Source organism: Taurulus bubalis (genome assembly GCF_910589615.1).
Source record: "Taurulus bubalis genome assembly, chromosome: 14".
In the NCBI taxonomy this organism is placed as follows: Eukaryota; Metazoa; Chordata; class Actinopteri; order Perciformes; family Cottidae; genus Taurulus; species Taurulus bubalis.
In genome coordinates this window covers 3,468,713-3,483,847 of record NC_136602.1, presented here as the reverse complement: position 1 = coordinate 3,483,847, position 15,135 = coordinate 3,468,713, and the positions used below count along the sequence as shown (strand labels likewise).

General features: G+C 38.6%; 1 protein-coding gene across 1 annotated transcript in view; it reads left to right on the top strand.

Annotated features, from left to right (window-relative positions):
* Positions 1-9,629, top strand: part of LOC306747238 (1-phosphatidylinositol 4,5-bisphosphate phosphodiesterase beta-1-like) — a gene marked incomplete at both ends in the record, with an annotated part of 29,366 nt that extends 19,737 nt beyond the window's left edge. The window contains 14 exons of the mRNA XM_079230276.1: positions 394-548; positions 1,478-1,645; positions 1,727-1,826; positions 2,095-2,199; positions 3,379-3,491; positions 3,880-4,030; positions 4,341-4,394; positions 5,044-5,221; positions 5,292-5,424; positions 5,659-5,735; positions 7,041-7,130; positions 7,274-7,331; positions 7,475-7,561; positions 9,477-9,629. Coding sequence (XP_079086402.1) covers positions 394-548; positions 1,478-1,645; positions 1,727-1,826; positions 2,095-2,199; positions 3,379-3,491; positions 3,880-4,030; positions 4,341-4,394; positions 5,044-5,221; positions 5,292-5,424; positions 5,659-5,735; positions 7,041-7,130; positions 7,274-7,331; positions 7,475-7,561; positions 9,477-9,629 — 1,622 coding nt within the window. The remainder of the gene's footprint in view (positions 1-393; positions 549-1,477; positions 1,646-1,726; positions 1,827-2,094; positions 2,200-3,378; positions 3,492-3,879; positions 4,031-4,340; positions 4,395-5,043; positions 5,222-5,291; positions 5,425-5,658; positions 5,736-7,040; positions 7,131-7,273; positions 7,332-7,474; positions 7,562-9,476) is intronic.
* Positions 9,630-15,135: the final 5,506 nt, after the last annotated feature.

Below are 15,135 nucleotides of genomic sequence, written 5' to 3'. Positions count from 1 at the left end.
CATTATGTTCTGGCCAGTTTATTGATATTGAACAACGTGCACACACTGCACCGTCATGGCTGAATTGACCCTGAAAGTAAAACTGATTGATGCTGAGAATAGATTTAATGACCTCAAAGGGTCAAAGCTCTGATTTGGAGCAGCCGTTCATGGCATGGTCAAATTATTCCAGTAACTGGATGTGTTTCTGTTTTTAATTGCATCAATCAAAGGTCTTTCATTCAGTGTCAGGACATTCAGTATCATTATAGTCTCTGTAGCTCACAATGAGATGAAGGCCGAACAACTTATTTTTAATGGATCCTTTCCTTTTTTTTTTTTTTTTTTTACCAATAAACCAGAATTGTTGAATTGCTCGTTTCCCCTCAAAAACGTAAAAGCTGTGTGTTCCAGATCTGTCCACGCAGCTGAACCTCTTCATGTTCGAGTACAACGGCCGCAGCGGCTACCGGCTGAAGCCGGAGTTCATGAGGCGGCCGGACAAACACTTTGACCCGTTCACAGAGAACACGGTGGACGGCATCGTGGCCAACACGCTGTCCGTGAAGGTGCCGGGAACTTCGCTTTGAGCGGCCTCAGAATGTTTATGCATCTTGCAACTTATGATTGTGCACAAATCCTTTATATCCATTGTGTTATCCATAAATATATATACATATTTATATCCATATATATAAACATATATATATATATAAATATTTATATCCATATATGTATACCTATTTATATCCATATATATGTATATAAATAGTTATATCCATATATATAAATATTTATACCCATAATTATATATATAAATATTTATATCCATAAATATATGTATACATATATATAATATAAATATATATATATATATATATATATATATGTATTATATATTGATGTATATATATACAAATTTATGTCCATAAATATATATATATATATATATATATATATTTATATCCATAAATATATATAAATATTTATATCCATAAATATATATGTATACATATAACATATATATTGATGTATATGTATATATAAATATATATACATCAATATATACATATATATATATATATAAATAAATATACATTTATATATATTTATAAATAAATATAATATATTTAAAGATAATTATTAATATTTAAAAAATAAAATAAATCTTTATAAATATATAGTAGTGCTATTAAATATATATATATATATATACATATATATATATATATCATAAGAATATATATAATACATATAATAATATATATTAAAGATATGTATACATATTTATGTATATATACATATATATATATAAGTATATACTATATATAAAAATGTCTATACATATATAAAGATATATATACATAAATATATATATATATATAAATATATATACTGTACATAAATATACATATATATATATATATATATATATATATATATATATATATGTATATTTATCCGCTGACACACGTTTCCACGCCGCCGTGCCTTGCAGGTGATCTCAGGTCAGTTTGTGACTGAGCGCCGGGTGGGTGTGTATGTGGAGGTGGACATGTTCGGACTTCCTGCGGACACCAGGAGGAAAGCTCTGAAGACCAAAACCTCTCAGAACAACAACGCCGTGAACCCGGTGTGGGACGAGGAGCCCATCGTCTTCAAGAAGGTGAGAAAAGAGGAGACGATGCGAGGGAAAATAATCTGCTGCCACCGACGTCTGACCCAACGCTGCTCACCTTTCTGACAGGTGATCCTTCCGTCTCTGGCCTCCCTGAGAATCGCTGCTTTTGAGGAAGGAGGGAAGTTTATCGGCCATCGGATTATTCCAGTGTCTGCCATACGACCAGGTAGTTTAATGTTGTAACTGTGAAATACTTTCAAGGAATACTTCGCCCACAAAGATGAGACGCCGCACATCGATTACAAACTCTGTGTCACTTTGAATTCTTGAGAAAAAATGGGTTTTCTCACACAAAAATGTCATTCAACACTCACAATGAAATAATTATAACATGTCTTTCTATTTGTGTCTGATGGCTGCATCTCTCTGCCAGATTCCTCCATGCTTGCTGTTCACCCCGTGATGTAACGTCAGGCCGTGTGTGTTCCCTGCAGGTTATCGCTACATCAGCTTGAGGAACGAGAAGAACCAGTGTCTGATTCTGCCGGCTGTGTTCGTCCACATCGAGGTCAAAGATTACGTCCCAGACACCTTTGCAGGTTCGACATATGTGTGCATGTTGAGGAACAGCTGTTCATAAACCTGAATTATCTGCCTCACCGGTTTCATGAGCACATGCATCATCTCAATAGAATGTAGCTTTCCTGGTTTGAATGGTTCTGTCCTAGATATTTAAGACACGCAAATACTTAAGAAGAAGAAGAAGAAGAAGAATATGGGGTGTAATGTTGCAGCATCAAGGGAGATTTTAGAGCAGTGTTGGGAGTATAGTACTAAGTAAAAGTACCAATACCAGAAGGTAGAAATAATCTTTCACAAGTAAAAGTCCTGCGTTCAAAACTCTACTTGAGTAAAAGTACACAGTATTAGTATTAACGTATACTTGAAGTACCAAAAGTAGCAAAGAATGTTGTTATGCAGTGTCTCATTTCAGAGGAAAACATTAAATACACTGTATTATAATTATTGATGCATAAATGTTACTTTTAATTGTAAAAGTACACAGTATTAGTGTTAAAGTACTTGAAGTACCAAAAGTAACAAAGAAAGTTAATATGCAGTGTTTTCCTCATTTCAGAGGAAAACATTAAATACACTGTATTATAATTATTGATGCATTGAAGAAATGCTACTTTAATTGTTAATAATTTCGAGATATCATCATAATTTATTTGTAGATTATTTCGTATTCATAATCTGAATCTTCAGAGTAATGTAAATTATCAAATAATTACAGTGGAGTAAAAATCTGGATATTTTCTCTCTGAGATATAGTGACGTATAGAAAGTAGCAGACAATGAAAATACGTAACAATAAGTACAATTACCTCAAAATTGTCTTTAAGTACACTACTTATGCTGTGCTACTACTTTTCAACGTTATTGGCATTGTACAGTAATGTTATTTTGGACCTATTTGCACTTTATTATTATTATTATTATTATTATTTGTATTCATTTTATGTTCGACAGGACAGAAACGTATTTTAAAATCTTCTGTATGTTTGCACATGTGAAAGAATTGACATTGAAGCTGACTTTGACTTTTGACTTTGACAAGTACTAAAACAACGAAATACCAATATAAGAAATACAGCTTGGACAACCGTATGTGTCCACCCTGTTTGCCAGTATAACCGATATAACAACGAGATAGTTATGACCTCTGAACCCACCTGGCAGCTGCACTGATCCTCCTCCCCACGCCTCCTCTCCAGATGTGATCGAGGCGCTGTCCAACCCCATCCGCTACGTCAACCTGCTGGAGCAGAGGTCCAAACAGCTGGCGGCGCTGACTCTGGAGGACGTGGAGGAGGACACGCAGCCCGAGGTAATAACAAGGATTTATATCAACAGTAACGGCAACACAATCACAGATCGAATAACGCTTTGAAGTACGACAAAGAATATTCCGTGTAGCAGGGCCTCACGTCCAGCTTCATTCTCATGCTCCTCTTTATTGCACCTCACATTCCTGAGTGTGTCTACTTTCTACCTCATTGCATCACACCTTCAAATAATTCTACCTGCTAAACTCACCCATTACATTCAGTGTTACTTCATTGATATTGTTGCACACATTCAGTATTACTACTTGACCTTTAACCTGTAAACTCATTGTAATACTTAATAGCGACCACCAGGAGTGCTATTGAAACTACTTTTCTCACGTCCTGAGAGCAGAACGTTCGCTTGTAACTCTGGTTGTTGTCGTTCAGGACGAGGCGGACAGCTGTGCGGAGCGGAAGAGCGATCTGAAGTCGCCGCCGCTGGAGAACGGGCTCAGCCCCGCCTCCGGCCCTGCAGGCCACACCCCCGTCACCACGACGCCCAAAGCTTCCGCAGCCAATCAGCAAGCAGCTGCCACAGGTAGCGCCACACATACGAAACAAAGATGCACACATACGCACTCAAGGAGTGTGTGTAAAATAAATGTTGAAGTTACTTCAACTTTCAGTTTGTGTTCATTTTGGCGGCCCCTGTGGACAGAAGCGGTAGTGTTTCCATGAACATCGATGATTATATAACGATTTAGACATCTACTTTGTGGCACCAGTGTGACTTGAGTCTGTTTAATTACCAGTTAAAGGTCTCTGCAGTAACTTCTAATATGCTCATATGGGTCATGTGAGATCTTACTGCCGTTGTTGATGTTTATTTTGTCCTCTCTGCATTTCAGAGGCAGCCAAGCCTGCAGCCAAGAGTGAAGATCTGGTTTTAAGCGTTTTGATAGGTCAGTGTTTGCATGTCGCTTTGAAATCCCAGGTGTGCAATCAATCAATTATGATTAATTAAAGCTGAATAGAAAGGAATAATATAGTAAAGTTAAACTAAACGAAGCAACCAACAGCAGAAATAACTTATTTTGTATGTATTCTACTTGCTACTGTGACAAACTAATTTCCCCTCGGGGATAAATTAAGTATCTATCTATCTATCTATCTATCTATCTATCTATCTATCTATCTATCTATATGTATCTATATATATATATATATATATATATATATATATATATATATATATATATATATATATATATATATTATATGTTCTGGTGTTATAATCCATCTATATTATCAAAAATCCTACTAAAACACAATTATTCGTCTTGTAGCAGGAAATCTTGCATCGGCTTATTCAACAGAACCTTTGTGTGTTGATTGACAAAAAAATATAGTTTTCTTTAGTCGCTTAGTCGTTTTTCTAATCCTTTTTATTAAGCTGGATGACTTGTTTCAAAGAAACTTAACATTTAAAGTGTTGCTTTCATGTGATTCTTTGTGGAGAAACTCTCTGTGGATTAAATAATGTGAAAGAAAGCCATGAGAGAAGGACGTTAGAGTTATTAAAACCTGCCGTGTGACCGTTCTCGGCGGCAGACGTCCCGGTGTGCGCCGTGGAGAGTCTGCAGCAGTCCAAGGTTTACCAGAAGGAGCAGAGGCGTCAGTTCAAAGAGCTGAAGGACTTGGTGAGGAGGCACCAGAAGAAAACCTCCGAGCTCCTCCGAGAGTTCAACAACAAGCACAAGAAGGTGGCCCGGCAGTGCAGCAAGACCAGGTGTGTGTATGCACACATTCTGCTTTTCTCTGTCCATTGCACACATTTATTTACGTGCATTGTTCATCAGGGCTTCGCGCTCGGACGGCGAGAAAGACGAGCGCCTCCAGCAGCTGAAGGACGAGCAGCAGCAGCAGCTTCTGGCTCTGAGGCAGGAGCAGTACTACAGCCAGAAGTATCTTCAGAAGGAGCACATTAAAATGGTGAAGCGCCGCTGCCGACCCTTTTGCTGAAGTTTGGGGTTATCTGTATTTGGATTTAAGTTAAAGCTCCCTTTATGTTGCAGGCAGAAAGGGAGCTAATACAATAAATAAGTGTCTGGATTATTGAATGATGGAAATAACAGATTATAAAAATAATCTGAAGAAAAACAAGATATCAACGCAGTAATTTCTTGATGAATGGGGAGTATACAGCGTTGTTTCTGTCTCCGCCAGCTGACGGAGCGCCTGAGCAGTCTGGCTGAGGAGAGTCACAGCGGCCAGATGAAGAAGCTCAAAGACATCTGTGACAAGTGAGTCTCAAACGGTGTGAATATGTTGGTATCTGAGCCTCGAGGGGATGAAAACGAGCAGAGCACAGATTTTGAGAATCAACTAGTTTGTTTTGAGAGGTCTGTAAGTTATGGAAGCCCATTCCCGGCAGTAAAAGAACAAAAATGATGAGATAGAAAGTCAGAATTATGAGATAGAAAGTCGAAAAGATGAGATAGAAAGTCACAATAATTATACATAAAGTCACAATTATCATATAGAAAGTCATAATTATGAGATAGAAAGTCACAATTATCATATAGAAAGTCACAATTATGAGATAGAAAGTCACAATTATCATATAGAAAGTCATAATTATGAGATAGAAAGTCACAATTATCATATAGAAAGTCACAATTATGAGATAGAAAGTCACAATTATTATACAGAAAGTCACAATTATCATATAGAATGTCACAATTATGAGATAGAAAGTCACAATTATTATACAGAAAGTCACAATTATCATATAGAAAGTCGTTATTATGAGATAGAAAGTCATAATTATCATACAGAAAGTCACAATTATCATATAGAAAGTCATTATTATGAGATAGAAAGTCACAATTATCATATAGAAAGTCACAATTATGAGATAGAAAGTCACAATTATCATGTAGAAAGTCATTATTATGAGATATAAAGTCACAATTATCATATAGAAAGTCATAATTATGAGATAGAAAGTCACAATTATCATATAGAAAGTCATAATTATGAGATAGAAAGTCATAATTATGAGATAGAAAGTCATAATTATGAGATAGAAAGTCACAGTAATGAGATAGAAAGTCACAATTATGAGATAGAAAGTCATAATTATGAGATAGAAATTCATAATTATTAGATAGAAAGTCATAATTATGAGATAGAAAGTCGAAAAGATGAGATAGAAAGTCGAAAATTGTGAGATAGATCGAAGAAAAAAAAGCCAGCGCCACTGAAGAGCATGAGCACTTTCAATCTCATAATTTCAACTTTCAATCTCATAATTTCAATTTCAATCTTATAACTTAAATTTTCAATCTCATAATTTCAACTATATATCTCATAATTATGACTTTCTATTTCATAATTTGTAATTTCTATTTCATAATTTCGACGGAAATGGGCTTCCATAGAGTAAGTGGATATTCTTGAAAGGATGTTTCATGCTATTACTCTCCAGGTAGTTATTTTGTCTAATTTACATCCTAATAAGAAAGTAAGAACATATTTTAAAGTCAGCCATTGAGCATCGTTTGTCTTATTTTCCATGGGCTGTAATGTTTTTCCTGCTGCCGTAGGGAGAAGAAAGAGTTGAAGAGGCAGATGGATCGAAGGAGAACAGAGAAGATCAACCAAGCGAAGACCAAAGAGAAACATCTGGCTGAAGAGTACGATCCATAAACACATACATACGTAAATCCACCCGAGCTCCCCGCTGCAGCTCCTTTATCCACTTCATGCTCTGATCCCTGCAGCTGTCAGAATGGGGAGAAATACAAATAAATAACTCAAACTCTGACTGTGTTCCCAGGGAGAAGAACGAGATCAATAAGTCCTACGTCAACGAAGTCGTCCAGAACATAAAGCGGGTGAGCGGAGGATGAAGGATCTGACGGCTTGTTTCACAGCTCTGAAAGCTGCAGAGACGACGAGGAACATGTCATGTTTTCCACAGCGACTCTCCGCCTCCATCTCTCTGCTGTAACTTGTCTGTCTGACTTTCTGCCTCCAGCTGGAGGAGACGCAGACGAAGCGCCACGATCAGCTGGTGGAGCAGCACACCGAGCTCCTGCAGGGCATCCAAGACCAGAAGCCAAAGGTGAAAGACTAATCGCCTGTTCTGGTTCTTTCATTTTCAAAACCAATCCGGGCAGACTGAGCGGTTGTTTTATAAAACTGTAAATCATAGCTTGTTTTATGAAGAAAGAAAAAAAGCCCCAAACTACTGTATTTGGATGTATTGAACACCATAAGTCAGGGGTGTCAAACTCATTTTAGTTAAGGGGCCACATGCTGCTCATTTTGATCTCAAGTGGGCCGAACCAGTAAAATCATAGCATAATAACGCATACATAATGACAATATTTCTCAATGTTTAAATCATTGTTGAAGGTTTTTGGATGATGAACCCTATTTTAAGGTCTTTCTACAATAAACTAGAAACATAAAGACCAAAAATTCAAACATCAGCCCACTGTTCACCTGCCTGGGCTTTCCTCTGCAGATTCCCTTGCAGTTGGGCAATATGTTTAGCAATGTCAGTGATGCAGTTGATTGTGACTGTGGCTCAATGGTTATTATGGCCGTCTTATAATCAAAGGATCAATGGTTTGAGTCCCAACTTGCGTAGTTTTTATTTTATTTTCTTCAATTTTAGCAATTATCCCACGGGCCGGACTGGACCCCCTGGCGGGCCGGATCCGGCCCGCGGGCCGTATGTTTGACACCCCTGCCATAAGTAATATACAAGTGAAATATATGGTTTGGTACATGAGAAAATTCAAATAGCATTCAAATAGCATTTAAATAGCCCCAATGGGTCCAATGGGCCCCATTAGGGCCCCAATGGCCCCAATGGTTTCATTGGGGCCATTGAGGCTATTAGGCCCCAATCAGTCCTCGCCTGGATTTTCTCTGTACTAAACCCTCTTTAACTTAGTTCTGCTTCACTTTATCAAAGTCAACCTTCGCAGAGAGAATGTTCACATATTGAGCTATGATTTGGGTTAGAGAATGTTCACATATTGAGCTATGATTTGGGTTAGAGAATGTTCACATATTGTGTTATGATTTGGGTTAGAGAATGTTCACATATTGAGCTATGATTTGGGTTAGAGAATGTTCACATATTGAGCTATGATTTGGGTTAGAGAATGTTCACATATTGAGCTATGATTTGGGTTAGAGAATGTTCACATATTGAGCTATGATTTGGGTTAGAGAATGTTCACATATTGAGCTATGATTTGGGTTAGAGTTGGACCTTAAAGCTGCATCATTTCAAAGAAATAATCATCCTGAAAGTGATTTTTTTATAGGCGGACCTGAAACCTTTTCATTTTTTTCTGTGTGTCATCTTCATTTACTCTTAACCAGTAACATATAGACTGATATTTACACATCTGAACAAAATCTCAAATGTGTACCTTTAATTATAACACCAAATGTATTCAAATAGCCCTAGTGGTTGCAGAGATACACACTTTTTAGTTTGGGTATGACATTTTTCGAGGAAAGGGCCTAAAAATAGTTTGGTTTTCTATTGGTTAAGAAATGTAATGTAATTGTTTGTGTCTTGTCCCAGTGAAAAAAAGGACATCCTACCACTTTGTATCTATTTCACGTTTGAATGCCCCACACTGCATGAAAAAGATTAAAGTCTCGTTCACGGCTCGCCAAGCTGCTGCTGCTGCTGCTGCTGCTCCACTCCCACACAGTTTAGCATCGGCACATGACGTCACCGCGAGGCTTTTGAGCGCTGCAGCGCGGCCTCTGGCAGCCATGTTGGTGCCGCTCAGCTGCTGGCAGCGGAGGCTGACAACAGCTAGTCTGCCTCACCGGCAGGAAATAAACAATGAGCGTTTTTATGCAGCTATATTTCACACAGTTCAGTGTTTTTCATAACGATTTTGGTTTGAGGCAGTAGCTAATCGTGGTATCTGCCAGAGGGAATCGATCCGAAAAAAGCCACATGTCAATCAATGTCCGTCAACACTTGTCGTGTGTTTCTCCAGCTGCAAGGAGCCGTGGAGGCCGAGTTTCAGGAGAAGTTCCAGTGTTTGCCCGGAGAGATTGAAGACTTCCTGCAGGACAGAAAGACGGAGGTCAGAGGTCACAGCAGGTCCCGGCCGTCGACCCCACACGAACCTCTGTCGGAGGAAGACTGAGGAGGACGAGGAGGACGAGGAGGACGAGGGACGAAGAAGAGGCCGAGCGGAGTGAGTCAAGAAACGTTACAAAGGATCCGGACACGAGGAAGTAAGAGGGGAAACGTTGACGGAAGAGAGGAGATCTCAAGATCATGAAGACTGTTACTTTTCTTTTATTGGAAGAATACTTTACTGCTTTATTTTTCAATTGCATTCAATGCATGTTCTGCAGCGTTTAATCAGAGATCATTTAGTCTTATTTACCATCACAGACAACTGAAACCCAACAGTTTGTACTGCATGACAACCCTATCTATCTATCTATCTATCTATCTATCTATCTATCTATCTATCTATCTATCTATCTATCTATCTATCTATCTATCTATCTATCTATCTATCTATCTATCTATTATCTATCTATCTATCTATCTATCTATCTATCTATCTATCTATCTATCTATCTATCTATATACCTACCTACCTTCCTATCTATCTTTCTACCTACCTACCTACCTACATACCTACCTACCTTCCTACCTACATACCTACCTACCTTCCTATCTATCTTTCTACCTACAAACTTACCTACCTTTCTACCTACCTACCTTCTTACCTACCCTCCTACCTACCTACATACCTACCTACCTTTCTATCTACCTACCTACCTACGTATCTATCTATCTATCTATCTATCTATCTATCTATCTATCTATCTATCTATCTATCTATCTATCTATCTATCTTTCTATCTATCTATCAGTCTGTGCAGTGAACATACTACTTTATACTTTATACACACAGAGAAGTTATACAATGGGTTTTATCTTCAGCCGTCGTGGATCTGACAACGTCGACAACGGTCAGAGTCAACAAGTGCAATAATAGCTACACTTAGAAAGAGCAGCTGCGTATTGCTACGTTGCTCAAGGGCACTTCGGTGGTGTTAATGAGTTAGAGGCTCGTGCTCTGCTTTCACCTTTTACCCCACTCAGATGTATCCACCACATCCTGCTCGTCTAAAATTGAGGAAATACAGTTAAAAATAGTGTTGCATACTATAACAACACAGGATGACACACACACACACACACACACACACACACACACACACACACACACACACACACACACACACATACCACAGCATAATGTGAATACAGTCCTGGGTTTATGTTTCATCAATGCATCTAATGTCATGTAATATTTCCAGATCATATTATCAGACCATTTTGGGATATTTAGGGTGATTGTTCATCCCTCGACCGTAACATGTTTGAAACTGATATTGAGAATACGAATGAATATGTTGACATTCTGAATTAGTGAAATGTGATCTCAGAGGACAAAGAAACCGGCGCAGTAAATATTTGTAATTTTTATTTTACATGATGTACATGCCCGACTGCCACTGGATCATTTATTGAGTCCTCAAGTTGTTTGATTATTTATTTATTTCACAAGATTCCAGGAGAAAAGTGTGTCTCAAAGTGAAGTTGTTTAAATCATATATATATATATATATATCATAGCATGACTGTTAGCCAAAGACATTTATGGACTTTTGCTTCAATAATGTTCAAGGGAAGGAGGATTCGCAGATTCACCCGTTTTTTTCCGGCCCGCGGTCGAGCCTCAAAGTCTGCTGCCGCTGCATGATTCATTTCTTTAGATGTGGAAGTTGTTTCAACGCAGTTATCTACGCGATGATCTGGTTATTTATTTATTGTTATGTTCACGATAATTAAGAATCAAGAAACATGAATCATCAAAGTCTACCTTTTTTGTAACAACGTGAAATGAACGGAGCTCGTCACTCTTTTGTGCGGTGATCTTCCAGAAAATATTATTTGGAGAATTTTTTTTTTTGCGTTTTTTTTTCCTCTGTCCCAAAAGCGTCCGCTGCGTTCAGCAACACTTTTTACGGGGAACCGCTTTTCTTCGAATTTAAGCCCCATGTTTATTGAGATTGAACAACCTTGACCTCTGACCTCGTGGAGGCGGCCTGCGCTGCAATGTTCCCGTTAAAGTACCTCGCCGTAAAAAAAAACATCTGTTAAAAACACGTTGAAGTCTGCAGAGCGGTTCTCCAACAAAATGCGGTGTTGAACGCAGCCCGGGCTTTAGCCATTAAACTGGGCATGCTTTATTGTCTTGGGTTTCTCCGCCACTTGAATTGTTTCTTGGTTTCAATGAATGTTATTTTAAGACCAGTTGAAAATTAAAAAGATGTTTGATCTAAAAAGAAAAATGAATATTAGGTGTTTTTCTAAGTTTATATTCCGTGTGTTATAAGTCCAACGTTATTTGTTTTTTAGAGAAGATGCCCTGATGATGAAGAGGTAATTGCTGTTGTCAACCGCATCAAGACAAACACTTGTGCATTGCTCAAGACTTTGTGTGTATTGTCGTGGGAGGAAGGCTTTCAAGCTGAGAGACGGGCTGTCATTATGTGTGTTGGACAACGATGAATAGCTATTGTACATGTTGTATATGTTGAACATGTTTTTATTTGTTTTTGTGGATGACTCATTTGTTCATCAATGTATTTTTCTTGCCAGTACAATTTTTTTACCTCTCTTGTTTGTGTTACCTCTGTTTGTCTTGTGGTTTTTCTCACTGTGTTTCATACATTATATATAATAATACATTTTATAAGCTCGCAAATGGTCCTTCGCTGGGCCCAGTTTTACAACTTTCAAGCAAATGCCAAATATATGGGGAGGTTATTTTGCTAAAAATTAGTTTAAACTCGTAGTTTTTGTAAATCTAAAGTAACTGTACAGCCAACAGATTTATGGCGCCATTAATCAATATGGTTTATATTAACAACAGATGATAACAGATAACAATAGATAACAAAAGTGACAGCAAAAGATAACAATAATGACCACAGAATCACTTGCTCTGCCACCACAGTTCAGTTTTAGCCTCGTTCAGCTCTTTGTTATGTCTTTTACTTCACATTGACTGTGGTTCAGCAGCAGCTGGAAAAAGCTTTTATAAACTCACCGTACTCATCCTGCACAGCACCGACACGGCCACCAGGGGGCAGCGGAAACGAGCTGTAAATTACAACAACGCCATATTGTCATGTCACCGTTTGGTCATTTTTCTGTCTTTCTTATGAATTTAACTCCATAATTTGCTCCTTAAAGTGCTGTTTTTTTTGGACTAAATCCTTGGGGAAATACCTGCCGCTTTACATCACAATAACAGGGGGCATTATGCTGCTTATAACTACTTTTACTTTGGATACATTTCAGTATTAAGTACAAGGAATTTGACTATACTTGCACTTAAGTACAAAGCTGAATGAGGTGAACATTGACTTAAATGCACAGATATAAATATATTTCAAAAAGTAACAACAACACAGTGAAATGCATAGTACAATAGTTTAATGATACAGAGTGCGACGGGTTAACATGGAATTATTAATGCAACAGGTTACTTTATATACATGAGGTCGTTGTATTTGGTAGAAGCCCATATACAGCATCCTTATATTTATATTGAGAATGATGCTATAAGCCACATGTAAAAAAAAAAAAGTGTTTACACTTTTGATGAACTTTTCCAGCATTGCTACTTTTTTATTTTTATTTATTTGTTTATTTTGCAGGGACAAATGCATGCTAATCAACAATACAACTGTAAGTGAGCCAGAGTTAGCATGAGAGACTAATTTCCATTTGCTGTTTGTTTTTATGGCAGCCTGAAAATACATTTTCAATAACACAATGCAACTAGATAGACAGACAGTAACGTATAGACAAAACTAATTCATAAAACTAATTCACTTTGAGGTGAGGTTGCAGATTGATATCAACTGAAACTTCACTAAAACGTGAATGTTCCCCTATCGAGAGCCGGTGTGTAGTTTGTCCCGTTTGGGCTCCTGTAGAAACATGGCGGTCGTTTTTCTCAGGTGATTATACATTACACTGCACACTTATGTGCAATATTTGAATATTTCTTCAATCCCTGATACATCCCACTGCCGGTAAGTGAAACAAACGCTATTCAATGAGAACCAGATGGCTGCATGTCCCCACCGTCTCCAGCAGGTGGCGGCAGCGAGCCGCAAACCACCCTTCTCGCTCGCCGTAGAAGAAGAGCCCGCAGTCTCCCAGCATCAGCACCAGCAGAGCCGTCTCTCTCTCCTCCGCTCGCCTCCTCTCCTCACTGCGGAACATCGGCCCGTCTCTCCCTCCTCTCGACCCCGGCAGCCATGGACAACACCGGCAAGGAGAAGGAGGCCATGCAGCTGATGGCTGAAGCCGACAAGAAGGTCAAGGCGTCCGGATCCTTCCTCGGGGGGATGTTCGGGTAATGGATGCTCTCCTTCTCCCTTTCCTGTCTCTGTTTACCTCTCTCTCGCTCTCTCATGTTTTTGGTATGTGGTGGTGGTGGCTGCTTCATGCACGCGCGGCCTCAAAAGATTGAGTGCTTCTGCTTTCCATCCGTTAAATCGTTGTTATAATAATAATAATAATAATAATCCCTATATGCGTCTCTCTGGTGCCCAAATAACGCGCCGCGGAGGCCGGATCAAACCCTGTTTTGTTCTTTTTTTATATATAGATTTATTATCCCTATAGTCATTAAACATCCATGCGCTGGGAGGATCACTTTCACTGTGACATTGAGTCCTTTTGCAAGATTTATTCTAAGGATTTTCATGGCGTCTTTCTTTCGTTCATCTTATCCCCAAATGTATTGAAGAGAAAGAAGAAGAAAAAAGAGCTGTCATCGCAGATAGCGTGGCCTCCGTGTCGTGGCCTGTAGAGACGTGCATGCGGGCTCGTGGACGCCGCTGCAGGTGCTGCGGGGGATTTGGGGAGCGGGTCTGCGCGCCGCGTCAGGCCGGGCTGGAGGTGCGGGGAGGCGGGGAGGAACCAGTCCGCGGTGATGCGGGGGTTGAGGTTTTTTTTCTTCTTTTTTTTGCGCGCGCGCGAGTGTGCGTGCGTGTGTGTGTGTGTGTGTGTGTGTGTGTGTGTGTGTGTGTGTGTGTGTGTGTGTGTGTGTGTGTGTGTGTGAGAGCGGATGGGAGTAGGCTGTTGGCCTTCATGTGTGGGAGGAGCCCATGTTTACATGTACAATGGAAACAATGTCATATAAATATGATATTATGTAACCCGAGAGAGATAAATAAGATACTTAGATAAATAAATAGATACATAGATGGACTGATTTACTGATTGATCAATCAACTTGCTGACTCAGGCTATTGATTGTCTCTTTTAGACAGTATTGCATTGAGAGTGCTGCAGATAGAGACATCATTATGTTAAGTAGTTTCCACTGAAACATTATATGTATTTACACTTGAATGTAGATAAATAAGACAAAAGGAATATTCAGTGTTTCAAAACCTTGAGGTTCAAGCCTCCAGTATTCGTCAACTCTGTCTAATTCTAAAATAAAACATTTTTTGGGGTTTTGGTTCGTCGGTGAGACAAAAGAAAAGACTTTTGAAGACTTTTTAAAACCATTGTCTGGCAATTAATTGAGGAAATAA